This window comes from Mastacembelus armatus, chromosome 18 (assembly GCF_900324485.2).
Source record: "Mastacembelus armatus chromosome 18, fMasArm1.2, whole genome shotgun sequence".
Taxonomy (NCBI): Eukaryota; Metazoa; Chordata; class Actinopteri; order Synbranchiformes; family Mastacembelidae; genus Mastacembelus; species Mastacembelus armatus.
This window is the reverse complement of record NC_046650.1, coordinates 8,321,755-8,348,138: the sequence shown is the minus strand read 5'-3', so window position 1 is coordinate 8,348,138 and position 26,384 is coordinate 8,321,755. Positions and strand designations below refer to the sequence as shown.

General features: G+C 41.4%; 2 protein-coding genes across 3 annotated transcripts in view; both read left to right on the top strand.

The window, feature by feature from the left end:
- Window positions 1–18,014, top strand: part of nhsl2 (NHS-like 2) — an 81,971-nt gene extending 63,957 nt beyond the window's left edge. For both annotated transcript variants that reach the window (XM_026328735.2, XM_026328744.1), the window contains exons 3-10: window positions 1,360–1,502; window positions 4,735–4,984; window positions 11,512–11,694; window positions 12,134–13,253; window positions 13,392–14,562; window positions 14,750–15,059; window positions 15,875–15,992; window positions 16,660–18,014. In XM_026328735.2, the coding sequence (XP_026184520.1) occupies window positions 1,360–1,502; window positions 4,735–4,984; window positions 11,512–11,694; window positions 12,134–13,253; window positions 13,392–14,562; window positions 14,750–15,059; window positions 15,875–15,992; window positions 16,660–16,993 (3,629 nt within the window). In that variant the 3' untranslated portion in view covers window positions 16,994–18,014. The remainder of the gene's footprint in view (window positions 1–1,359; window positions 1,503–4,734; window positions 4,985–11,511; window positions 11,695–12,133; window positions 13,254–13,391; window positions 14,563–14,749; window positions 15,060–15,874; window positions 15,993–16,659) is intronic.
- A 5,972-nt stretch (window positions 18,015–23,986) lies between these two features.
- The window catches only part of arhgap36 (Rho GTPase activating protein 36), a 36,272-nt gene continuing 33,874 nt past the window's right edge, over window positions 23,987–26,384 (top strand). Inside the window, exon 1 of the mRNA XM_026299248.2 lies at window positions 23,987–24,279. Coding sequence (XP_026155033.1) covers window positions 24,181–24,279 — 99 coding nt within the window. The 5' untranslated portion in view covers window positions 23,987–24,180. The remainder of the gene's footprint in view (window positions 24,280–26,384) is intronic.

Sequence of the window (26,384 nt, the reverse complement as noted above, 5' to 3'; positions counted from 1 at the left end):
TGTTTGCCTGCTGCTGGCACTTTTTAGATGTCAACAGCAATGATCCCAAATGCCATTACAAACTGCACAAAATCTGTGGGTGGGTGGACTGCCTACCCTCATATAAAAACACATCATTATCTTTGGTATTTTGCGGCGTTGCTGCTGTATATTAATTTCTATTCATGGCTCTATATTCATGACTCCAAAACACTCCCACGTTGCCTGCATTCTCTTAAATCTGACACTTGCCAAACTTTCCGCAAGCTACCTACGTGTTTGCATGTTTACTAAACTTGAAGGTTGTGCAGTGGAAACTTAAGGCCATTACAGCTCAGCAGACGAACTTGTCACGTTTCAGAGGCAAAAGACATTCTCCTGATACTCATTGTCAGAGTCAGGATGTTGCTCTGCACTCATTTACAGAGCCGCTGTGTGTTTTGTTCCTTAATGGGTTACAGCAGATTTACCATCAAATCAACCTGGTCACAGTCTTGATAATGATGTTTATGATATGTTTAGTGTTCAGTTTTTGATTATTAAGGCTAAATGCGGCAAACATTTGTAGTATTATTATATTTTTTTCTGCTTGTTGCTGTTAAAGATCCCAGTTGTGACTATATATTCACAATATCAACGCCATGTCCCCCAAATGCCGGTGGGGGTAGGGAGATGGGGGGAGGGCTTATGTTGCTAGGCAACCATACACCACCAGCAAGGAATCCATATTGTCCAGGAGAGCAAGTTCAACCCCAAACTTTATACCTCACTGGCACTGCTGTTTCACTAAAGCTGCCAGTGGGATGGTCCTCTGTGTGTGTGTGTGTGTGTGTGTGCGTGGTGTGTGTGTGTGTGTGTGCGTGTGTGTGTGCGCCCAGCGGGATAAAAAAGGGGAGGTGGGGGTTAGGAATCTGTTTACAATGGCCTGAGGGAGAGCCGTCTAAGCTGCCAGAGAGGGAGAAACAGTCTGATATGCAGAAGAAGACCAAGAATGTTCAAGATGAGGGAAAGCAAGAAGGAAAAGCCGGAAAGGAAAACAGAGAAAGAGATGAAGACTGGGAATGAATGAAAGGAGAGAAAGTGCTGGAGCTCACAAGAGGATTTAAGAGAAACTTAAGGAGTCCTTTAAAGTCCTAGAGCGGAAGTTGCACAAGGAGTCACAGGAGGGAAACTGCAGACTGATGCAAAGCAGCTATCGTACTAAATCTCTGGTCTTGGCCATGCAAATAGGATATTTGGTGTGTGAGTTGGTGTGTCTTTGTGTTTTATTCAGGTGTGCGTGTGCTTGCGTACACTGTCGTTTCTGGGCTGCAGGAAGTTGACACTAATGTAGGTTTTTATGTCTTTCTGCGTTTGTGTGTATGCTTACGTTGAGTGCAGACTTTGAGGAGCAGTTGTACGACACCAAGCTGACCGGTCAGACTTTCCGGCATCCATCCTCACAGAGCTCTGAGGACACGTCCACCTCGCTCAGCCGATCGCCCGTGTCCCTCAACAACAAGAGACCTGACTTCATCTTCCTGGTAAACACACACATGCACACTCATGTTTCTACCGATCTTATTTGATCATGAAGCTTCCTTACACCAAATGGTATAAAACACTCATATCTGCAACAAAGTTCATACATACATCTATAAACACACACACACACACACACACACACACACACACACACACACACAGCATCATTATCACCTCTCTTATTTTTATGTAAATGTCTTTTTTCACAAGCACAAAAACACACATCCAATTTTTTATAAATATAAAGTCTGACTTGTGGCTTAACAAGCACACACACAATGAGAGACCAAACCATGTTCACCTCACCTACGTTTTTCCGCTTTTCTCCCCGAACAGCATGAAACCAGGCTTCACATCTCCACAAAAGACTAACTCACACCATCCTTCTCCTTCTGCTCTTATTTTGACTCTCTAAAACTCTCTCTTTCAGATTATTTCTAAATTAATTCACCTCTTTCTTTTTCTTCTCCATGACCTGGAGGCTGGATACACACTCACACTGGTTTTGTCCTTGACAATGAAATCGATTTAAAACCGTCTCCTTCCCTTCATTGAATATTTTTTTTTTTCAGCTGTTAATAAATATGCCACACAATGCCAGGCTTCTTTTAATTAAATTTGCCAGGATGATGATTCTTATCATTTGATGTCTCAGTTTAATCTGATGAATCTTTATTGACCTTGTGAGTGAAGCAATAATAAACGTTAGCTATAACTTTTTATATTTCAACATTTGCGGCTGTAATTTTTCAGCTGTTACTGCAACCTCCCTGCTTTGGCTGCCAGTATTAAATATTTGTGTTATTTTAAAAGGAGCTCTGGGTTCCTGTATCAATAAAGCACTCTCCTGAAAGCTACCGCTAAATCAACCAGGATAACTGGAAGGTCAACAAGAGATTCATGTCTTTTGTCGGACAATCTCTATCCAAAAGATATTATGCACATTTTCTTCAATTACCTGACACATATGCATTATGTGAAACAAACTAAAAATAGCAGCAGCGGGCCAAAAGAGTTGTGTGTGTGTACGGATTAGATTGTAATATTTAAGGTTTAAGTGGAGAGTAGTTACAAAACTTAAAACTAGCTCACAAAACTAGCTCCGCTTGCTGTTGTTCTCAATAAACCAACTTCTGCTGCATTTATCTTTTGCCAGTTTTCTCAAAGTTCAGTTAAAATGTGCACCACATTTGTAAAGAAACTTTATGATTGGCTGCTGGGACAACTGCATTCTTTCTATGAGGCAGATTTACTGTTGGCTTTCCCATTATTAAGAGGCTATTATAGTTTCAGCCTTTAATTAGTAACACAATGCAGTAACATTATTCTTTTCCCCAGGAACTAACAAATCGGTATTTCAGTGTCACTAATACTGTTTCAGCTGAAATTTGTGTTGTGACAAAACGCCTCACTGCTTTTGTTATCATGCCTTTTATATGAAAGACCGAAGCTGAATTACCCAAAAACTATTGTACAGTATATCCCACCCCCTCATTTAGATTAGGCAGAATTAGTCATCATCCTTTTCACGCTCTTAGCAGGTTTCCATAAACAAATGCCAAATGATTTAGTGTCTTTCAGATGGAAATATCATTCATACGTGATAAGAAATCAAAATAGAAAATGACATCAGTGACAGAAACACAGAGGCATTGCTGACAGGGAAGAGAGGATATAAACAAGCGTTTTAGTGAGTTGGAGAATATCATGTAATTGATTTGTTGATGGCCTGGTGTCTATTATACTTATTGTTATATCCATAATGTGTATCACATTATGTCAACTCTGGATTTCTGCAACGAGTTTTTTATTTCCACTCTTTCCCTTCTCTGCCTCTGCTGCTAATAGTTCTCAGGCTATTTCCCTGAACTGCAGTATTATGGCAGCTTGATGAACTCCCACGGTGATTTTACTGCAAGATGGCTGCACATTTCCTGCATATTGACACCCCGTTCCTTGAACAAGCTGTTAAACAGCTCTGCTAAGTTAATGCTTTTCTCTCTGTTTGGGCTAATTTTGGTTAGAATTTGGCACATCCCCCAGAGATTACTTGGATTTGAATTTGTACAGTACATTCATTCGTTTCTCACATGAATTTCATCAGATGGGATAGACTGGACTTGTCTTGCATTGCAGCAGCCACATAGCAGTTTGGGTTTCAGTGCCTGTGTCAGATTTAATACAAAGCAGCTGACAAATGCCAGCTCCCTAGCTGAGTTAACACCTTGCCGTTGATGCCAGGGACTAAACCAATAGTGCCTCTGCCACATCTCAGGCTCTTGTGTTTCTGCCTAATCAAATCTAAACACATATTCATACATTTCTGCCTTTTCTTTTCTTCTGCTGCTTAGAGAGGAGAAAACATTTGGTTTTAGTTATGCTGCAGATGACCTCCACCGGCTGTTTTCAGTTGTATTGTAATTTTTCTTTAATTATTTTTTGTTTAATATTTGTGTTTGTATTTGAACCAATAGCAATACTTTGAAGAAGAGCACCCTATTTTCTAATTTTTAAAGTGTCTCAGGGATAGTACAGAAACAAAAACTTTCAGACAAGTTGAAAACAGGTTACGATTTGTAGCAGAGGCAGAGATAATTGAATCTGGGCAGAGTGTCACTGAGAGAAAATCATGTTGGGAACATAGAGAGGTCGAACTGCATTAAGATGGCTGAACTCAATGAAGACAAAGCCATTTGAACCATCTAAACCATTCATTCTGATTTTCTTTTAAAGCTTGACCAGACGTATTCTCTTCAATCTTATTGAATTTCATTGTGTAACTACTAGAGAAACAGTTTGATTTTCTGTGTTGTAAAGTTTTAGAGCTAATGCTCACTTCTCTAATGATGTGTAAAGCTGCACTTGAACAGCTGCATGTAAGGTGAAAAATCCGCTGAGGATTAGTGGCTTCACAAGACGGACACATGTATTCCATATATATAGCAAGACCTGCTTATTCCTTAACCAGGGTCACAGGGATCTGCTGGAGCCTATCCCAGCTCTCTTTGGGTGGAAGGCAGGGGTACACCCTGGACAGGTCACCAGTCCATCACAGGGCCACATAGAGACAAACAACCTCACACACTCACCCTCACTCCTATGGGCAATTTAGAGTCACCAATCAGACACATGTATTTTGGGAGTCAAACCTTTTTGTCTCTTAAAACCCCACTGGATCAGATTGCTCAACACACGTAGCATAACCATCCTTCTTTTTTCTTCTTCCTCTAGCCGGCCTCCAAACAGCTCTACGAAGATGAAACCACCTCCTCAGTGTTTGGGCTGAGGTCAGTGACTGACCCGTCTCCCTCCCCGTCCCCATCCCCCTGCAGCTCAGATCGCCCCCTGCTGGGTTGGAGTAGTAACAACAGCAGCAGCAGCACCACCACATCTGCTACCACCGGACCACCTGTCGCAGAGAAACCCCGCTGGCACCTTGGCAGACGCACACCGGCTCACTTCATACCACTTGACCTTACAGGTACTAAACCAAATACTCTGAGTTTGATTTTTGATAAATATTTTTGGACTGGTACTGCTAATAGTACGTTGAAAAATTCACAAATGTTTAATTGACTGGGCAACATTGAACCAGAGGCAACTGCAGAATCCTTATATACTCAGTTTTGAAGTGATTAGCTGATTATTTGATGGATTAAAGAATAGCCATACGTGATCAGTGGGTGATCAGTGTGGATCAAGGTTAATTATAAGGGGCTGTCAGGGGGAAGGGGAGGTTATTCTTGGTAGTAAAGTTGGCTGTGGCCACTTGCCTTCAAGCATTAGTATGTTTTAATAGAATTTCAGACGTAAATATGAAATAATCCTAAATTAAATGTATTAACCTTCAAAGTAAAATCTGAATTCGAGTTAAATCTAAACAATAAGTGTTTGGCATGTGTTAAATGGCTCTTGATCTCTGACTTAAAAATCCTACCGCAGGGGGTAATTTGAAACGCATATTGTTAAACCAAATCTTATTTTAATGTCATCGCTGCCATTGGTTTACTGTAGTAAAATAAAAAACACTTGTGAATTTGTTCTACACACTATGCCTCAGAGCAAAAAGCTGTTGCTGAAAACATTCATCCTTTAAAGACATTCTCAAGGGAGTTGTTTTTTCCTGTGACAGTTGTAAAAGTGAGAATCCTGGGAAATTGGGCTGAAGAAATTGCTAAATAAAGGGGTAAATAAAAATACAGATGACTTGTATTGAGCAATACACAACCAGGCATCATTGTCCTTCTGTGAGCTTTCAACCAGTCCATCACTGAATATTATGGACATGAATACATCAAATAGATTTTACCTTTGGAAAAATGATTTAAGCCCCCAGTTTTAAAGTGTTAATTATCTTTATTTTAGCTTAAATTGGAGAATTCTTAGCCTCAGTAGGGGCCACTTAGTCCTTTTACCACTTTGGTCCAGACTGAAATATCTCTGCTCTGCCTATAAAACTAACCCTTACTTTGTGTTAGTGCTAATCTGCAAATGTAAGCATGCTAACACACCAAACTAAATACTAACCATTGCAAATGTCCCTGCAAACCTGTTTAATTTAGATAAGACCTACTTTACATTTCTGAATGTAATACAGTAACATAAATGCATTGGAGCTCACGTATCAAAGTGATCACTTTCTTACGCTCATATTTCTGTTTTTATCTTAAGACAACTCAAAAACAAATATCAAATCTCATCTTCCTCCTCAAGAGAATCTCACTAATTCCTAAGATGAAGCACATGCTGTCATAAACAAAGATGCTCCTTTTTTTTTTTAGGTCAAATCCACTTAAGTCATGAAGAAACACAAAATTGTATAAAAACAGCAAACCACAGGGGAAAACTTAAACACTTCGTTGTCTGCCTGCAGGTTTACTCAGGTTTAAATGGTTTGCATATTCCTGCCAGAAGTCAAATTTCATAGATTACAACGGATGATGCATGTAGTAATTTCACACACATATAATACACAAACAAGCACTCACTTTCTCTCATACACACACACACACACACACACACACACACACACACACACACACACACACACACACATATATAGATTCTCACTTGTCACGACTTTGAGATTTAATGGAGAAAATGCAGTAGAAACAAGATTTGACGTTGAGAACATTTTCTTCCTATGATCACGTTCACTATCACCCTCACTCATCTCTCACAGTCAGCTTCGTTTGCGTGCATCATCGTGTGCGTGTGTGTGTGTGCTGTCAGAGCTGTTAGTATGCTGTGGTCATCCTCAGCAACATCGTTCTGACACTCCTGCTTCCCAACGTCTCAACCAAACCTCCTCCTTGTTTACATTGTGTCCATGTGTGCTCGTGTGTGTGTGTGTGTGTGTGTGTCTGTGTGTGTGGTGTGGTCCTCCTAATTTTTGGCATAGCAACTGCTTCGTCACTGGGCACTTCTCCCCTCCCTCTCCTCACGCATATCCATCTATAGTAAAATACTGTCTCTCCTGCTCTCTCTCTCTTTTTTAATGCTATCTCTCTCACCCTCTTCTACTCCTCTTCAGCACCGGGTAGAGGAGTAGAAGGTCAGGTATAACGATGCGTGCCTGTGGCGTTGTACTTGGTGGGTATTTGCTTCTTTCAGAGAGAGGGAGAGAGAGAGAGAGAGAGCGAGCGAGCGAGCAAGAGAGAGAAAGCAGAAAAAGGAAAGGAGGAGAGAAAGGTACTGTAGAGCAATAATATCATTGGTTTAAAGAAAAGATGAGTTCTTTGAGGATAAGACTGATGGTATAGTAAAGTTTTCTTTTTGTCAACAAATTCCTTGAAAATACCAAAAGCAACATTGTGTTGACTGATGTCTCTTAACTCTTTCCCAAACTGAACTGCAGCATTCACATCCTATTGGATGTAACTCTTGCTTCTGAAACATATGTTTTTATTTTTAGAAAATGCTTAGAACATTTCTCAAAACAGCTGGACACTGTAGCTTTTAGCAGACATCACCAAAACAGCAGTAAAACGACATTTGTCGGGGACTATTTTCAGCTGTGGATGAATACACAATGGGCTCATCTAGTTCAAGTAAATAAGACAAATATACAACATAACTAGATCTATTCAGCTTGTTATCCAGTCGCTCATCCTTTTGCCTGTCTTTCACTCAGTCTCTCTCCCCTTCTCTGAAAAACCAGCAAACAGGTAGCTTGTAGCGGCTTGCTGTTGCCATGGTAACTCACCACTCTTCCTCCTCTCTCCTCCCTAAAAAAAAAAACATCTGCGAAGGAAAAAAGAGGAAGTGCGTATGTCACTGAAGCAAGGGAAGTAAAATAGTAAAGAGGCAAAGGGGGTGAGAAGAGAAAAAAGAAATGATGAAGAAAGACGAGAAAAGGAGGAAGGCAGAATACGGGATGATGGAATAATTGCTGAAGGATAATGACAGAAATTTTGGACGCAGCTCTCTCCTCCCACTTTCCTACCTGTTCCTCCTTTTCTCTATCTGTCTGTCTGTCCCTTCACATCTCACACTGGCAGTTTTCATGAATGGCGTTGTAGGTAGTGGAGAGGCAGTAGGAAGAGAGACATGGTAAGAAATGTATTGATCTCTATTTATTTTCCAGAGATCTGTTTCTATCCTTTTGATCTGAGAACACTTTAGTCACTTTGAGGAGGAATTATAGTAAAGCATCTGTCTACACTGGCACATGGTTTTATGACTGACATGTAATTACAGTTTCAAGAGCCCCTTTTGATTTCTCATTATAAACGTGCAAACGATAGCATTGTGGAAATATAAGAGATTGTGACATGACAAGTGTTTTCTATAAATGTTTAACTTTATAGTAGCAAACTCAAACCCTAAGAACAGACTGGTAAAAGTATAATTATTATTATATATAATATAACAGTATAATATCCAACTGTTAAAATAAATGAGTGGTTTGTAATCATTGTGCAAGCGTTGTGTCTTATGTCATACGTATATGATGCACTGTAGGTGTAAATAATGAGGTTTGCAGACAGGGAAGTAAACAGCTTACAGATGTTGAGAGTGTTAGACAATAAATGAGGTGGTCTGTGAATGCAGTTCTGGATATAGTGTGTCGAGAGGCAGTGAATGAGCAGACAGCTTGTGAATGTGGAGTTTAGCAGAGAGAGACAGACATTCATGCTGCTGAGATCCAGACAGTCGAGTCCTCTCCGATTACTTGGAACATTGGATTTCTCAGTTTACCACGAATCCAAAGAGGCGAATCCATGGCTGCCATGTGTGTCATTTGGCACTCACTGACCTTATGTTCATATCTTAGAAAACCAAATATGATATCACCCTGAATGAGTGGGGTCAAGCTTCACTACAACCTTTGTTTTCTGACTCTGAACTCTTACAGCAGGTAGGGAAACTATGGCCATACTGAAGAACCTTAATGAATAAATCCCCATCCTACCTTGATGATAGCTGAAATGGTGTCTATTATTCTTAGCTGCATGGGCAACAAAAGGCTCCCAACCTCTGGTGTGTAATAGCGACATTCAGAAGGTAATGTGACTCTATGCATGTATGAATCTCATGTGTTCGCTGCCCAAGGACTGCAGGCTGCAAAATTGCCATTTTGGATCCTGAATGAAATCAGGATTTTTAAAGGCAGACAGAGCAGCAGGAAGTGGGTGAATGCATAACAACTAGACAGGAAATCATATTTAGCCCCACTCAGTGGCTGAGTCACAGCTTAGTCTCTGCAGGTAGGTAGAGGTAGGTAGCCTATACACTCATTTATTCATGCACAGAGGGAAAGGGCCATTGAACCTCAGTGAATGAGCTAAACTGACAGATCATTGGAAAAAGAGACACAGGTTGAAAGAGTGAGACAAATAGATTGTTGGAGAGGTAACGAAAAAACTGTGCAAAAAGAGACAGGTAATCAATGAGTAAATGCAGTGGAAAGATTTCTTTCTACTGACAGGAGCAGTCACCTCACAGGGATAAATACCAGTATTACTCTCTGTAACTCAGCTTAAGAAGCATTTTGGATAAATGGTGAGATGTCTCCAGCCCACTGATTTGGAATTAACTTCTTACAGTGATTGAGAATAAACAAACAAATCTCCCTTGTAACCAGAAATCATTTTGCTCTTTTTTGCCATCTGAAACTCCAGAAGCTGTTTATGTCTCATAAAAAAGCTAGTTGTACCAGTACAGGTTAACAGATAATCATTAAACATTGAGAGAGCTCAGATAGGTTATGGTATTTCTCTACAGAGGTCGTAAAAGAATGTATTAAGACTTAAAGTTACCCAAAACAAAAACAGCAAATGGCTAATAAATGTCTTAAATCTCACTCCCCAAGCGGTGATCTTATCAGACAGGTTTCCAATTGGCTGCAAAGAGCAGAATACCTTGTCTTGTGTATTAATTATGAGGTATAAAATGTTTACAACCCCCCTTTGTACGTAGAAGTTGCACTCTTGCTGGTAATTGGTGGATGCTTATGTAGATAGACCAGTGCGGATGTATACTTTGAGGACCTTTATGTTTTCTGCTTTTCTGTTTCTATTTATTTTCATATTCGTTTACAGTTTGTAAAACAAGTAGTTATTGAATTTGACAGTGAAAAGTTTAATTCAAAAGCAGTAGTTTCATATTTTGATCCTTCAGCGTTGTCCACTTTAACTAACATGTTTTGGCTCTGGTTTTATTCCGCTTGTACGGTTTTTCATCAATTCAGCTTCTTTTTATTCCTTTACTGTTTTGACTCATTGATGTTTTTACCCATCTGTCTGATTTAACATCCCCAGTTTGCACTTACTGAGGAAAGCAGAGCTTCACTGAATGGCATCATTCTGTTGCAAGAGATACATTTCATTAATAGACTGCATCTGATACGACTGTCACCATAAAACAAAGCTTGTGGCTTAATAGAAGACATGCCGAGATGTGCTGACTGCACTGCATGTCACTGTAAGTACCTGCTGCCTCAGGTGACTTGTTGTCAGCTGAATTATAAAAAAAGCTTGAGGCAACGTTGGGCATCTGTGGTTTGAAGTCTTAGCATATGAAAATCATGAAGTATAATGTAAGTAAACACAGAGTGCACAGAGAACGCTTATATTTGAATTTAAAGGAGACGAGGAAGACGCATTGCAGCAATTCAATGAGTAAAATCCCTTCCAGTCCTTATTTTATTGTGAAAAATCTGCAGGAAGTGTGGATTTAAATAACAACATTGATGGAAAATGGAAACAGCTGGAAATAATTGGGGAATGAAAACACATCTGTAAAATAGTTTAGATTGGTGAGTTTGGCATGACTGTTATTGTACTTATAGTATTTGTGTTGTGGAAAATATGCATTTCACTGAAATTACCATGGGGGTGATTACAGGTAATTTTATAGAATCCAAACATATTAATGCTCAGCTTTTAATTTGTTCATTCTTTCCTTTCCCCTGGCCAGTATTTAAGGATTACAATCACAATGGATGAAGCTCTAAGACTGTGCAGGAATCTTAATGTAACAGATTATGGAGATGAAGGGAACAGCAAAAATTCAGACTAGAGGAATTAGAGCAAAATGTATAAGACCATCCTTACTGAATTTTACTTAAGTTTCATGTGGAAAGTTTCACAAGAATCACTTACTATGTGATGCCCTGTGATGGACTGGTGACCTGTCCTGGGTGTACCCCTGCCTTTCACCCAAAGAGAAGTGGGAAAGGCTCCAGCAGATCCCTGTGACCCTGGTTAGGAATAAGGGGGTATAGATGATGGATGGATGGATGAGTCTAGCTGGGTAAATGTATTAACTTTAATACACGTAGTATATCATATTTGTGCTGGGGTCAGTAAACAGTGCAACTTCTTAAGAGGGACTTCAACTCAGGTGACGCTTGCAAAATCTGAATTTTCTCCCCACATCTTGATCTACCCAGAGTAATAATCTAATCCTTCGTTGCCACGTGAACAACATGATTGGATTTAGTGCTTTATTGAATTTACTGCCTTCCCTCTTGGTGACCTTCCTGTTCTTCTTCTTCTCCTCCAGGTGAAGGAGGAGGAGGGAAATTCCACGGTGTTGACCTCCTCCAACACTCCCTGTCCCCATCCCCCTCTCCAGGTGACCCCTTCCCCCTCCAGCCACGTTCCCTGGAGCCTGTCAGCGACACTCCCCACCAGAACCTCCCCCTGAGGAAGACACACTCTGATCTCGACACAACTTCACCTGCAGGTGTGTGTGACCATTAAGTTAAAATCTAATCCTCCTCCAATATTTGTTTTTTGTCCCTTCAGTTTCCTTCTTTCTTGTGTTTCCTTGACGGTGACCTCATTTTTTTTCTTTTGTGTGTGTGTGTGTTTTTATGCCAGTTTCATAAACGTTATAGAGGGCATATTTATTCTCCTACTTGGCTTAATCCCATAGTACAAGGTGATAACTGTGGTAGGAAAGCGTCTTAATCATGTCTCTTTTTCCTGTTCAGGAATTGAATTTAGAAAACAAACAAAAACACACCTACAGAGATTAATGTTAGGTTAATCTTTTATTTACCTTGTACTTGCAGTAATGGTTTTTGTTCACTGAAGAACAATGTGGCAGCAGCCAGAGCTTATTATACATAACTGTTACGTTTGTTATGATCGTTTAGTGTTAATTCTCCTCTCCTCCACAGATAACACTTTGGCACAGCGTGCCTCAGACCAGTTTCACCCAGACACTATGGACCACTCTGGGCTGCTATGCTCTAACACACCCTCTGCTTCCTGGAATGGACCTAAGGGCTCCACTTTTTCTCCTGGAGCATGGAATGAGCCTTACAATTACAGCATGAGCAAAGGCCCAGCAGTTCCACCCAAACAGCACAGTATCATCGGTAATGCAGGAGGAACACAGGACGGGGTGATGTTGGTGAGCTCGGGACAGTCAATGAGCTCACACAGTTCATTTACTTCTGTCACCGATTCCTCTGGGAGAGGGGGGAACAATATGCCGGGTATTCCATTGGCAGTGGCAATGATGGAGAAGCGACGCGAGACGGAAGGGGCTGCAGCGGATGGAGGGAGGGGAGGAGGAGGAGGAGGAGGGGGAGCTGGGGAGGCAGGGAGAGGGAGGGAGCGGTCGGCACGTTCCATAGCAGCGCAAAACGCCTTCAAGTTCCGGGAACGTTCCCTTTCTACGCCCACAGATTCTGGTTCCTTTTGCTTCACAGAAGGTGTCATAGGCCAGCCAGACGAGAACATCATGTCTACAGGGAGTGGGAATTGTATGGCAATAAGAGACCACCAACAGCAGCATCACAACTTCCTGGGTATGGGTGAGAGCTATGCCCTCCTCTACCCTAGAGGGAGCTCTGAAGATAGCGCCAGCACTACTGATACAATTTCTGTCACAGCTTCGGACTACAGTGTCGATGGCCGCTTGCGTCTACGCTCCCGCTCCATCTCACTTAAGAAATCCAAGCGCAAGCCACAGCCTCCTGTGAGAAGCGTCTCTTTAATGAAGAACCTTGGAGAAGCCGAGGGGAGAATCCACCATGGAGGCAAGCTTTACCGGGACGGCCGACCAAAGAGCCTGCACATCCCTAGGGACCACTTCCCAGACTTTCAGCCTGACTTTCTCCTGCCCAGCTCATCTAGCTCCTCTAAGCCGATTGTTGGTGAGAGGGAACTGGGCCATGGAAGCGGTGACAGACCACCAACTCTAGAGGTTCAGGCACCAGAGAAGGAGGCAGAGACAGAGCTGACCTTCCCCACTCACTGGCAGCTGGGGGAGTGGAAGAATGACCCCTACAGGTAAAAAATAAAACTACATTTTACATTAGCAGCAATTCAAATCCGATTACCTGGCACTGGTACTGTTGTTATTACGTATTTGCTCTTATGTAGAAATGCATAGAGTTCCCCTATTTTCTCTTTACTTCTCTTCTTTAGGTCTCTATCAGGCTCCAGCACAGCAACAGGTACCACCGTGATTGAATGTATGAAAGTCAGAGGCAGCTCTGAGTCCCTTCTTGACTCTCCATCCACTTCCAGAGCCACCTCACCCTCACAGCTTTCCATGGAAACTGACATCAAGGCTTCCTCACCCTTTAAACCCCCAGGACTTATGTCCCCATCAAGTGGCTATTCCAGCCAGTCTGAGACTCCCACCCCAACTGTTCCACTCACTCAAGTGGCAGGTCAAGGCACAATAGGGACAACAGGGACTTCAATGTGCAAGATGCGCCCAAAGATCCCAGAGAGGAAATCATCACTACCATCACCCAAGGACCCAGCAGCAAGGTCTAGATTGTCCTTTGAGATGCCTGGGAATGCACATCTTGAGCTGTCATCAATCAAGCCAAAGCAAAAGGCCAGTAGACGGCATTCCGACACCTCGACAGCAGCAAAACCCGGAAAAATCAGCCCCAGTTCCTCACAGGCATTGCCTGTGGTTACTCAGAATGAGCTGAAGACTGTTCGACTTCGCTCTGTCTCTCGTGGTGACCTGGAGGACTGCCCTGATGGGGCATCCGACACCATTGAAGAAGAACAGCATGGCCGAGACCTAGGCGAGGACCCCAGTCCTCCACCCACTCTACCTAAACCAAAACCACCTGTTGCTATCAAGCCCCCGTTGCCCAAACGACCCATAAACCTCCTCCTTAAGTCTCCTTCCCCCTCCTCCACTTCCCCTCTTGCCCTTGACTCACCTCCTGCCTCACCTGTGGACCGCCCTGTGCCTCTGGGCAACATCTACAAAGTCATGAAAAAACCAAAACTCAAAAAACCACCACCACAAACTCCAACAAGTCCTTCTGTCCTCCCAGATTCAAATTCCACCACCATCCCACCACAAACTGCCTATGATTACCCCTTTCTTCCCTCTTCCCTCTTTGACCTCCCTCCTCTCCCAGACCCCCAGCCTCTCCTGGAAGACCCAGTATTGGAACCTGAATTTGACATTGACCCAGAAATTCATCTTGGCCCTGAGGACGGAGGCTCACTTCCTTCTCCCTGCAGTAACCAGGAGGGCCCAGAGCTCCAGGACAAGAGCAAGACACTCCCCTCAAGGATGACGATTTCCTGTCTGGCAGACCTGTCAGACAAAAAGAAACCCAAAGTAAGGAAGCCACCTGGCCATATGTTACGGTGGGGTGTGCTAATGGTTAGTATCATAGTGGAGTTGCAGTTTATGGAGGTAGAAACGGTCAATGTCAGTAATGTCCTTATTTGGGAGTAATTGCACTGATGTCTCAAAATTACTTCCGTAATAATTTGCTTTTAACAACTGTCTCATCTCTTTACAGGTTCCACCTCCTGTTCCAAAGAAGCCAAATGTCCTGCTTCTTCATACGTCAGTCCATTCCTCCACTAATGGCAACACAGACCGACCAACGCCACAGACTGACAACCCAGTGGGCCTTCAGTCTTCCACAGGAATGTTCCCACCAGAAGATATTCCCTCTGCCCCAAGCTTTCCCGATATGCCAGAACAAGATGAGAACCACTTGGGCATAGACGAGGAGAGTTCAAAAGAGTCTTCGCTTCAGTCCTCTCTGCAGGATTCCTCCCTCACAGAGATTGAAAGGAAGTTAGCCAGCACTGCGATTGGGGCAGGTATGTTCATGGAGATTTGCCCAGATTGAGGTCACATTGTATTTTGAAATCAAACATGATTCTTTTATTTATTTTTAATGTAAGAAATTTCTACCACTCGTCCATGGTCTTCCATAAAAAGGTACATACAGTATATAAGTGACCTTGCTGACTAGCAGTGATTTGATTTAGTTAACATCAGATACTGTAGTGGCATGGTGTGTCTGTCTACCTTAAAGATATATGCGTATTAATCAGAATTTTCAGTGTGTGCTATGTACAAAAAAGACTTTTTGGAGTGTGAAGATTTTGACCACTAGTGTGTATGTTGTATTTGATATCACGTATTAGACTTTGTGAAGAACACAAACACAGGACTGTAGTGTTGTTTTAACAGAATCTCAACGACTCTTGTGTTACCCTTTTAGATGCATTTAATGATAACCTGTCAGAACTGCCATGTTTGATAAGGATCCTTTCCTGCTGAGTTTGATGCATAAGCTTCGGGTTCTGTCGGAAGTCATTTCTTAGGTTTTTGGAGAAAATCGAGCCCAGTTGCTCTAAAATTGGCCCAAATCAAAGCACAGTGATCCCCACGGCTTGTAACAGTGAATATGACATTTATCATTATTATCTAATTATTGCCTGATTGTGGATGTTAGAAAGTCATATTTACTTTAATTGCATTCTATTATGAATATTAACTTTGGTAAAATAACCAAAAGACAGTTTAGTTATACAGGTACTGTATGATGCATTTGACAGCACACAATGAATATGTGGAATTGCAAAATATGAAATATTATTTTGTAATATAGTTTATTTGTCTTGTTCAGATGACTCAGCAGCCAATGAGAAGACAGTACTCCACATTGCAGAGGAAACAGACGACGACTTCATGGCCAGCACAGCTACGACCCACACCACTGAAGACCTATTCACTATTATACACAGGTCTGAGCGTGCACACACATTCATCCAGTGCAAGACTATTGTAATCGAAGACAATATTACAATAGACAGCTCTTCTCAAAAGGATGTTGGAAAGGTTATAAAAGTACCGTACAGGCCCATGTGTTTTGACAGATAATAACCTATTCTCATAGCACAAATGGCCTCAGCAACATCAAGTTTGCCTGCTGGTTTATTATAACCCAGAGCATGTGATCAAAGATGCATTGTCTTATTGAAAAGATGTGAGGCGGACGAAATGGCAACGTACAGTGGGTTACTGCACAGCCAGCCGATCTTATTTTGTTCTTTTCTCAGAATCTCTCACATACACATGGACACAAGTGCACACAGATAATAACAGGAGAACTAGTCACTAAGCAACAAGTGTTCACCATTTTACCTTGCATGATACTGAAAATAGCTTGAAAGGCACAGAAGAAAGGAGTGGTGAGGGAGGGCAGAAGGAAGACTGGGATTTGTTGTCTCGATTGCTCACAAAAAAGGGATGGAGTCCCTTTTGTAGTCACACCAGTTAGCATTTTATTCTCTCAAAGAAGGCATGTCAGTCTAATTGTGAAATGTTTGGCTTGTGGAGGGACTTTATAGAAGTGGTGGTATGTGCTCATATTATCTTTCCATTTTCCATCATTCTCTTCGATTTGACCAGGTCCAAACGGAAGGTTCTGGGTCGCAAAGAGCCAACAGACTCCTTTGGCAGCCGGCAGAGCCTGGTGTCCCCGGTAAAGCACAGCACCAGTGGTACTGACATCCGAAACCTGACTTTAGGCAGCAGTCAGAGGTCGAGCTCCCGCAATGAGAACTTCATGGCCCTGCTTCAGAAAAAAGGCAGCAAGTCTTCCAGCGGAGGGGCCAGAGTCTCCGCTATGGAGCTTCTGAAAAGCACAAACCCTCTGGCACGACGGGTCACAGAGTTTTCCACCACATCGTCTGCTGAGGGAGCAGAGCCACCATCCGGAAATGGCAAACCCAGCGATCAATGAACGGAAATATCGCTAATGTTAAACAGGTCCACTTGCTGTTGACAAATCTACCAATCAACTACTAATGTGCCACCCACTGCATATGGGGCCGTCAGACTAGCATGTCCAACTGAATCACTCCCAACTACTGATTGACCATTTGCACTGTCCAATCAAGTTGGAGCAAATTTTTTGGACAAAATGGTCCCTCCTATGGTTGGAGCACTATTCTCCCTGTCAACTCTGTTCTCAAAATATTTTCAATGAATGATGGGCGGTTAATAGACATTGTTTGATACTGCACAGTGTTTTCCACATTGGGAATTACTTTTCAGTGTGGAGGGCGGATCGATTGATGGATGGATGGAACAGACACCGGGAATATGGAGATTAACGGTGGATAACTTTACTTCTTCTGGCAGATGCAACAAGACCCTGATGATGACATTGGTTAATGCAACCAAATCTGTAACCACTCATGCTGATCTGCTACTACAGAAATGAGCATCAGTAATAAAATTAAAGACATAAATGGAATAAGATACAGAAGATGTGTAGTTTCAGATGAATCTACGTTTGAACCAAAACTCGTCAGCACCGACACCTGTAGACCTACACGAAGTTAAGGATAAATTACTAAAGGTATGGATGACACACCTGAGAAAATCCCCTAATCCTCGGAAATCATAGCTCTGTCTCCTCTCTATGGTAAATGCTGTACCATAGCAGACATCGGCGCTGTCATTTTCTTTAGAAAGAATATTCAGACTAGAGCAGATGAAGCGAAAACAGAAATCACATGGGGGCTTTTTGCCACCAAAGATAAGTCATGAGCATGTCAGAGATGTTGTTGCTCATGCTCTGAACATGGACCTTCACAAAACATTCCACAGAGACACCGGGAAAATGGACAGCATTTGGGAATGCAGGCACTTTTCTTTGTCTTTTGGCGTCAGAGGAATTTTTTTTTACATTTTTTTTCTCTCAAGACTCATCAGTCATTATTTTTTCAGTCTTTATTTAGATGTGTGTGTGTGTTTTTTTTTTTTTGTTTGCTTATATTTTTCTTACACATGCTAGACGGCCATATACTGTACATGATGAAATGGATTGTATTGTATGCATCCTGTACAAAGACAAATGTTACGAATCTATAAAAAAGTATCATTTGCAGACACAAAGACTAAAAATAGTGTACAGAGCAGCAAACAGCTTGGACTACAAACTGCCCACGCATGGAGGGAAAACACGTACTCACAAATGGAGACTGAAGAGTTATGCCATGGAAGACAAACAGAACAGACCTATCTACACAAGTGTGTGTGTGCTCGTGTGTGTGTGTGCACAGATGAAATCATGCCTGTGGAGTTTTTATAAAGAGACCATGAAGCAGGCCTGGTTATTAAACAGGGTTTTTATTCATTTTGGTCTCTGGTGATGGGACCAAAGGACTGTTAAAAGCTACAAACAGACCAGAGGGGACCGTGTGGTGCATATGTGTGTGTGCATGTGTGTGTGTGTGTGTGTGTGTGTGTGTGTGCGTGTATGTTCATGTTGAGTGTGTATAGTAGAAAGTGCCAAGAACAAAGCGGGAGAGAGAAGAGAGTGTGTGTACATGTGCCTGTTTATGTGTTCGCCATTTTTGTGTGCGTCTCCTCACCAGTACGTGTGTGTATTCAGATTCGCACATATTTGCTCGTTTGACTGTGTTGGCGTTCGTGTGTGCATCATAACAGTGTAACCCCACCAGCACCTTTCTAGGATTGGGATTCAAATCACCAAATCAGACCATCCTTCTCCCTCACAATTATGCACCCACAAAGATTACAAAACTCACCACTCGTCTCCCCTCCATCTTTCATCACTGCTGGATCACACACTCCTTCTGTCTCTCTGCATATAGCATCTTCTCTTTCTCCTGTAACCTCTCTTCTGCCAGGCAGCACACACCCTCTTTCGTCCCTCATACACTGCACTTCTCTTTTTTTTTCTCCCCTTCTCTATATTTCTGCCTCTGCTCCTTTAACCTCCTCACTATCCTCTCCTCCATTTTCTTTTCACCTTCCCGTTTCTCCCATCTCTTTTCTCTCTCGTCCTCCTATCCACCTCTCTCTGCATTCAGTCTATGCATCTGAGCTCGGCAGACGACACGACACCGGATGAATGTCAATGAATGACTGTTAAGAAAATAGATGCTGTGCTTAGTTTGAGACTGCAAAAAACATCTTTCTGTCAGACCAACCTTTATCTTCTGCCTTCTCTCTCTTTTTTTGCTGAGTTTTTATACGTTTTCTTTACCTTCTATTTGAGTATGTCACATAGAATTAACATGGATGAATGAATGAATAAATGGATACAATCTGTGCACAACCACAGAAACAGGCAGGATTTCAATAGGGTTTTGCCTGAAAGACCTTGACTTTTGGACTGTGGAAGAAACACCCTGTGGTCTTTGGCCCTAGACCGACCCGCAGTTCTGGATCACTCTGCAGACCGGCTGAAAATTTTGGATTAGCAGTGGTTCAGCTTTTACACCAGACTTATCCCCTGCATGGATGGACTGTGTAGAGGGAGGAGGGCACCTTTCATCTCCTGACTCCAAGTTGGCAAACTATCCCTCGGTGCTATTGAGTCAGAGCTCCCCCTAGTGGACTGAAAATGAGAAACCACACAAAACAGAAGAGTGAAAAAACTACAACAAACATGATCTCTCATCCTTACAACAGTCCTTCAGGTATTCCATCATCCTGAAAAAAAGAGAAAGATTTAAAAATCCATCAATTATTACCATTTATAACTAGTCAAGTGATGCTTGTTTTAAATATTTAATGAATGAAAAAGATAAACCTATAAAACTCTGTGTTTGTTTGCCTTGTATACTGAATTATGGGCGTGTAGCTGCACAGCCCCTGTGTTATTTAGTTTATTTTTTAAATTTCAGTTGCCTTTGTAATACACACACACACACAACTTTTGCTCAATTGGGCCAAAAGGGAGTTTTATGTTTAATTTGAATCGGACATGTAAGAAAAATTTAGAAATCTGTTGTTACTAATGACGACTCCGATATTTTATGTGTTTTCTGAAGAATCAGGCACCCCACATGCAGAGTGTGGCAGTGTAGCGATATTTTCCCCTCCGAGCAGCCACATATCAGAGATCAGATAAAGATAAGTGAAAAGGATTGTGGAGAAGGAGAGAGGGTCATTATAGGACAAACCTTTATTTGAACTTAAACCCACAGATCTTCAAAATATAGGAGCAGGGTGGGACCAGAGATAGAAGGTACAGTAGAAGGACAGTGTTAGAAGATTTCAGCACAATGAAGAACTGTTCCTTAGTTCAAATTCAATATGTGGTGTTTAGACAAGACGCACATCTGCATCTAAAAGAAGTGTGAAAATGGTGTTTTAGTTTCTGTTCAGGATTTTGTACTTCTTGTGCGTACAAGTGGCAGAAATTAACTTTTCAACGTTATTTAATAGGTACAAGCAGTCAGGGTACCACTATGTCTTTTTACAGTTTTTCCAAATATTTCTCAGACACCAAGTGTCCAAAGAGGCAGAAATAATCTCATTTGTTGACTAATCGTCAAGGGGCAGAGCTAAAGAACTTTACTGCCAACTTGGCATCTGAGTTCTTCTGAAAAGCAACTAACATTAAATTTACTGACGAGAGCGATATGTTATCCCCAGAATATTTGGTTAATCCCTCACGCATGGGAAAAGCCGGTTTCCTTAGCTCCCCCCATTGAGGCTTTAACAGCCAATGAGATTATTAATGCAAGCCAAGCAGCTCAGCCTCCAAGAAATATTTGTAAAACTAAATTGCCAATTTCTTGAATACATGGACAATATATTATATAGTAAATGGCATTTCTATAAAGAATGAAAAGATCTGTCAAGGGGAGTATATTGAATATTTAATGTATTAGCCCTTCTTTAGGAGGACAAGTAGGAAAGAGAGGAAGGAGGGTAAATGAGTGTGTGGAGCAGAGGTGAATGGTGGGATTACTACATGAAATTTATACAAATTCCATCATCTCTTCCTTCACCTCCTCTCTCCCTTCCTCTCAGCTGTCATGTGACTCAGAGGAGTAATCACCTTAAAAGCTTTTCCCACTCTCTCACTCTCTCTTTTTCTGCCCTGTTAAGTGATAAAAGGTTTGGGGAAAGCAAGAGAAGCTAGAGTGCTGCAACTCCTCATTAACTTGGTTTAATTTCATAGTTTGTCTCAAAGCAGCTAAATAGCGACCTGTTGCTAAGAGACAAATAAAAGTTGGAGACTTGGCTGGGATGATTTGCTTAAAGCTGACAGAAAGGTCAGTTTATCTGGATAAGTTTGTGTGAACAGTGGGTTTAGTGTCCGTTGTAATGGCATGCATGAATGAATAGAGCTGCTACAATGAGACCATGTGTCAGAGCAGCATAAACAAATCAAACATCCCCTCGCCCTAACCCAAAACAATTGACCACAGGTCATCGCAAGAGCATCTACTATAGGAGTCCAAACTTTAAACTTTATAGAGAAATGGTCATAACAGGCACAAAAGAAAATACAATAAACTTTAAAATAAATGCAATGGTTTACATTATGTAAAACCACGACAGCAGATATATGGCCCCAGATGGTAACGGGAAGCTGAACTTTTGAAAAGTTCACGTTACTTCTTCTAAATCTATGTTTCCTATGGGACAAAAGACCCAGTGATCCAGGTTTTACTTCAGTTTACGCGTGGTCCAGCCTTATGAGAGCGTGAATGCGAGTGACAAAGCAACAGAGAGAGAGAGTTAGTGGCTGCAGATCTGGGCCAAAGAGTGGGTGAGGTTTACTGAGTTTGGACATTTCACGGGTACTTTAAAGTTAGGCGTGCTGCCCATGTCCTATGATGGTAAACACCACCCTCCTGCCACTCCAAGCAAAGTAAAACAAATCCACCCCAAGCCTAATTTTGACCCCTCTGTTTGGGGCTGTACAGGCAGCTTGTAAAGACGCAGAGATGATAATTAGAGAGACATAGAGAAAGAGAGACAGACAGAGTTATTGGAGTTATTCTATTTTTGTTATTCCTCATTGAAAAAAAAGACATATTTAAAGGAATATTCTGTGTATGTATTAAATAACCTCTGTTTCCCTGCCCCATCCAATGGTGTAATCTGTAGCTGTGAGGTGGTGTCACAAACGCTTCCCTCTGCAGCTCTGCAATGCCAATGTGATGAAATTATTATATCATTATAAATAAATTATTTTTCTTGCCTAAAAAACAGAATGTGTTATTTGCTTTCCCTTTGTTTGTTATAGTTGCCCCACATGTCTCCAAGGTTACATTTGAGACAGCGCTGCCTTAACAGTAACAGTAACTACAACTACAATGATCCAAAGTTTAATAAGTATTTACACATTGTAATAATACATGTTCATAGAGTAGAATCTGGGTTATGAGAGAAAGAAAAACAGATTGTAGGCCAGTTTGTTGTGACATAGAGTATTTGGAAATTTGAGGAGACCTGCTGGTTCCTCTTGGGCTGATCTATTCTGGATTTTTATATAAAAATATATTAATTCCATCAGTTTGAATCTCTGGTGCTGCATTCCTCCATAACTGAGACTTAGTCCTGTATTCACCCAGTCAGGGCTGACTCTGGGGCTCCTGTACTTCCACCACAAAGAGGTCTAGACCTTGTGAGAACATTTTTGAAAAGTGAAGTGTTTTGATTGGTTAATGCATTATATCACTGAATGTCCTCACAAGTATAACAGTGTGTCTACCAGTAGAAATAACTGTGTTTGGGCTGTGAAGGCCGCTTCTGGTTCATGTTCTAGCTCCATAATCACTTCCTCTCAGTTAATTACATCCTTCCTATTTACACACACACACACACACACACACAGGCTTCCTGTCATTTCTCTATGTTCTTCTTGGGCTCTAGAGCCATCTAGTGGGTATTTAGTGTCAGTGCAAACCTCTGTAGAATGAGGAAATGCATAAATATGGCATCAAAATAATTTAACATTACATTATTTCTGTTTTCACCAGTCAGGCCGTATCATTTGAATGATCCTCAGCTAAGGGGCTTTATGTTGTACAATTATTTCAGATTTTTAAATCGTAAAACTAAGGTTTTCTAAATCAGCAGTTCTGAGGGCAGTGCAGGAGATGATGCTGGTGGTTTAGGTGAACACTCTCCATTTAGGTAAGTTAACTGATGAAAAATATATATGTATGTCTTTTGCTTGCAGAGAAAATACGTAATAAAGACTGACTTCATTACAGACTGAAAAGCAGTATTTGCTCCTCTTGAGAATCTGTTTCTGTTTTTGGCTGTTGCTCCAACAGTGATGTTGGCTGTGATCAGAAGTGTGCTCTGTTTACATCCAGATATTAGATATTAGCATGTGTGGGTGCAGGTTCATCAGAGTGATTTCTGTAACAGCTTCATCATAAAATGCCTGAGTTTCATTCTGTCACACACCTTTTCCACTTTCTACACACACACACACACACACACGAGAGAAGGGTCTCTCTTCAGGTCAGATCTACCACGCTCCACTCTTCCTGTTTCTGACAGCAGAGAACATGCCATGTTATCTATGACACACTCATCACATGTATACACGCATTCATCACACACACACAAACACACACGGTGATGGCTGTGGCTCGCACAGGAAGAACAGACAGCAATCTGATCAACAGGGAGAGGAACAGAACGAGAGATAGGACTTCAGCTGTGGATTAATCTGATTGACACGTTTCATATATTTTAGAAAACAAACTATAAGAGAGAAGATGCCACAAATAACAGAGAAGAAGAAAATAAGGGATCAGTTTCACAAAGTGAAGGAGGAGACAAAATGAAGAGGTTAAATTGCACTGGAAGGAGAAAAAGTGAGAGAAAGTGGAAGAAAACAGAAAAAGGGAGGGACGAGGGACCAAAGACCAAGAGGGGAGGAGGAAGAGGGGGAGAGCCCAGGAGGGAGGACTAATGTCAAGTGCAGGAGAGAGGAATGAAAGCAGAGACATTAGAAAGAGAAGAAGCACCAGACCGAGGAGGAGAAAGAGTCAGAGAAGGAGAGGATTTTTAACACTTTGACTTTCTCAAACATCTTGACTATTTGGAGCACCTGTGAGGGCAAGGAGGGGCCACACACACTCTCACCACTCTCACAGACACACACACACACACACACACACACAGTCCTGACTAATGCTCCTGCTGGATGGACCGACACTGTCCACATCCACACATCCAGCTGTGCATGTAGGAGACCAACCTGTGCGACCAGCCATGCATTTCTACTATGTGGTGGGTAACAAATCGGCCTACGTGTGTGTGTGTGTGTGTGTGTGTGTTTACTCCTCTGCATGTTTTTGTTTAGTTTTTGTTGTTGCCGTGCAACCACATCGCCATTTATCTTATTTCAATTTGCTGACAGTCTGCATATTTTGTCTGTGTACCAAGGACTAAGTGAAAAAAGATCAACTGGTTTCTATTAAAGCTGCAGGATTTTTGTGAAGAATTGTGTGTCTTAGTGAAAGCTGATGATTTCACGTTTTTGATCAACTTCATACATAAAAAATATGTTAATTCAAAGGTTAAAGACAGATAAAACTGAAGAATAAAGAGCAACGTCATGTAATAATTGCTTATCGATCACATGTGCTCTGTAGTTCTTTTATCATCCATGCTTTTACTGCACTGTCATTAAACTCAGATGGACGTATTTCCCAGCAATCCTAAACCCTGCTACACCCTTGTAATGTTAAAAAGTCATATCACTTCTTATTTGCCCTGTGAATATTGCAAATGTCTCCCTTTGGATTTGGAGTCAGGGCTCCACCTCTGGTACTTTCATAGTTGTGGCTAAAAACAGTCATCAGTCTATGGCAGAAATCCTAGAACACCAAAAACAAAACAAAACAAAAATCCTTGTAAGTAGTTCCTTGATTTTGTTCCTATCTCTCCACCAGGCTAAGATGCAAACAGAAAAGAAACACAGCCACAGGCAAAGGCAGAAAGAAGTTGCTGTGTTTGCCTTTGTTCCCTAACAGTAATAAATTGTGACAGCTGACAAGGGGAAAATTAGGATCACTTCTGCTGCTTTCTGTTACAAAGAAAGAAGTGGCGAATGTTTAGTGGTTACATGGAAACGTGGAGTAAACTTCCTGAAACCTGTAATTCTTCCTCTTTTATAAACTGTGTGTTTATATTTTTAACTATGGAATGATAATGTGAGACAGCAGTAGAGGAACAAAATCTGCTTCATGAATATTGAGGACCTCATTTTATTGTGAAACATCTTTAAGTATTTTGCCTTTGGAAAATTTCAGCTTTGGTATACCTGTGTGCCTTACAAGAAGAGCTTTCATATTGTTTATGCTGATTATTTCTTTCTAATCTATAAAAATCTAAATCTATACCGATTCTATCTATACTGCATATTAATGTAAAAACCATTTTTTTGTCTCCTTATACTTTTTTTTTCTCTCTCTTCATTGTTTTGAATTGCAGTTTTACTCATATTTAGTTTGTGAAATGGAAGTTGTATCTCAGTTTTGTCTATGTTGTCCAGTAGCAGCTTAGCGAATATTTTGATTTGATTAACCTACTGGTCGGGTCACGACTCTTATATCAGGCCAGGCTGAGTCCAGAATTTCAGCTTAGCGATGAAGTTGCAGGTGTGTGGCTGGAAAATGAAAAACATCTTTCAGGTTTGCAAATGTGCAAACATGAATTCCATTTCTTTTTTGTGCAGCATACAGGCTTAGATAAACATCCAGGATCGTGGTTGTTCCTGTCACCATAGACAATGGTAGTGAGCACTGACAGTAGCTGAGCTTTTCAGGAGGGAGGAGGCAACTTTGCTCTGAGGTATAACACTTTTATGGGCTGGTTACTGTTTGTGAAGCATGATTGCTTCCTTTGATCTTTCCACCACGTACCTGTGTAAAGTGAGCGTGTGTTTATGAGCGACAACGAGGGGTGTGAAGTTCAGGGCAGCTCAAAGGTCGATCGGCATGGCAGCATTTGTGATCTGTGATTTGTGTGACCTTACTGAGCTGTCTGAATTTAACTGAGATATTCTGCCTGCTCACTACACACTGTGTGACAAACAAACAGTTTGTCTTTTCTATACAGAGCTCTAATATTATTTATCTTGATCATTTCTTTCTGTTCTATAAAAATCTAAATCCATAACAATTATACTGCATGTTAATGTAAAAGCCATTTTTTTGTGTTGATATTGCTCCTCCTGAGTTGTAGATCTACTCATTTTCAGCTTGAGAAATGGAAGTTGTGTTGTCATTTATCTCTTTTAGTTACAGTCACTTCATCAGGCTGAGACCTGAGTGTTGCATCACAGCGATGTCATGATTCATTTAGATGTTTCTTCTCTTCCGCTGCACAGA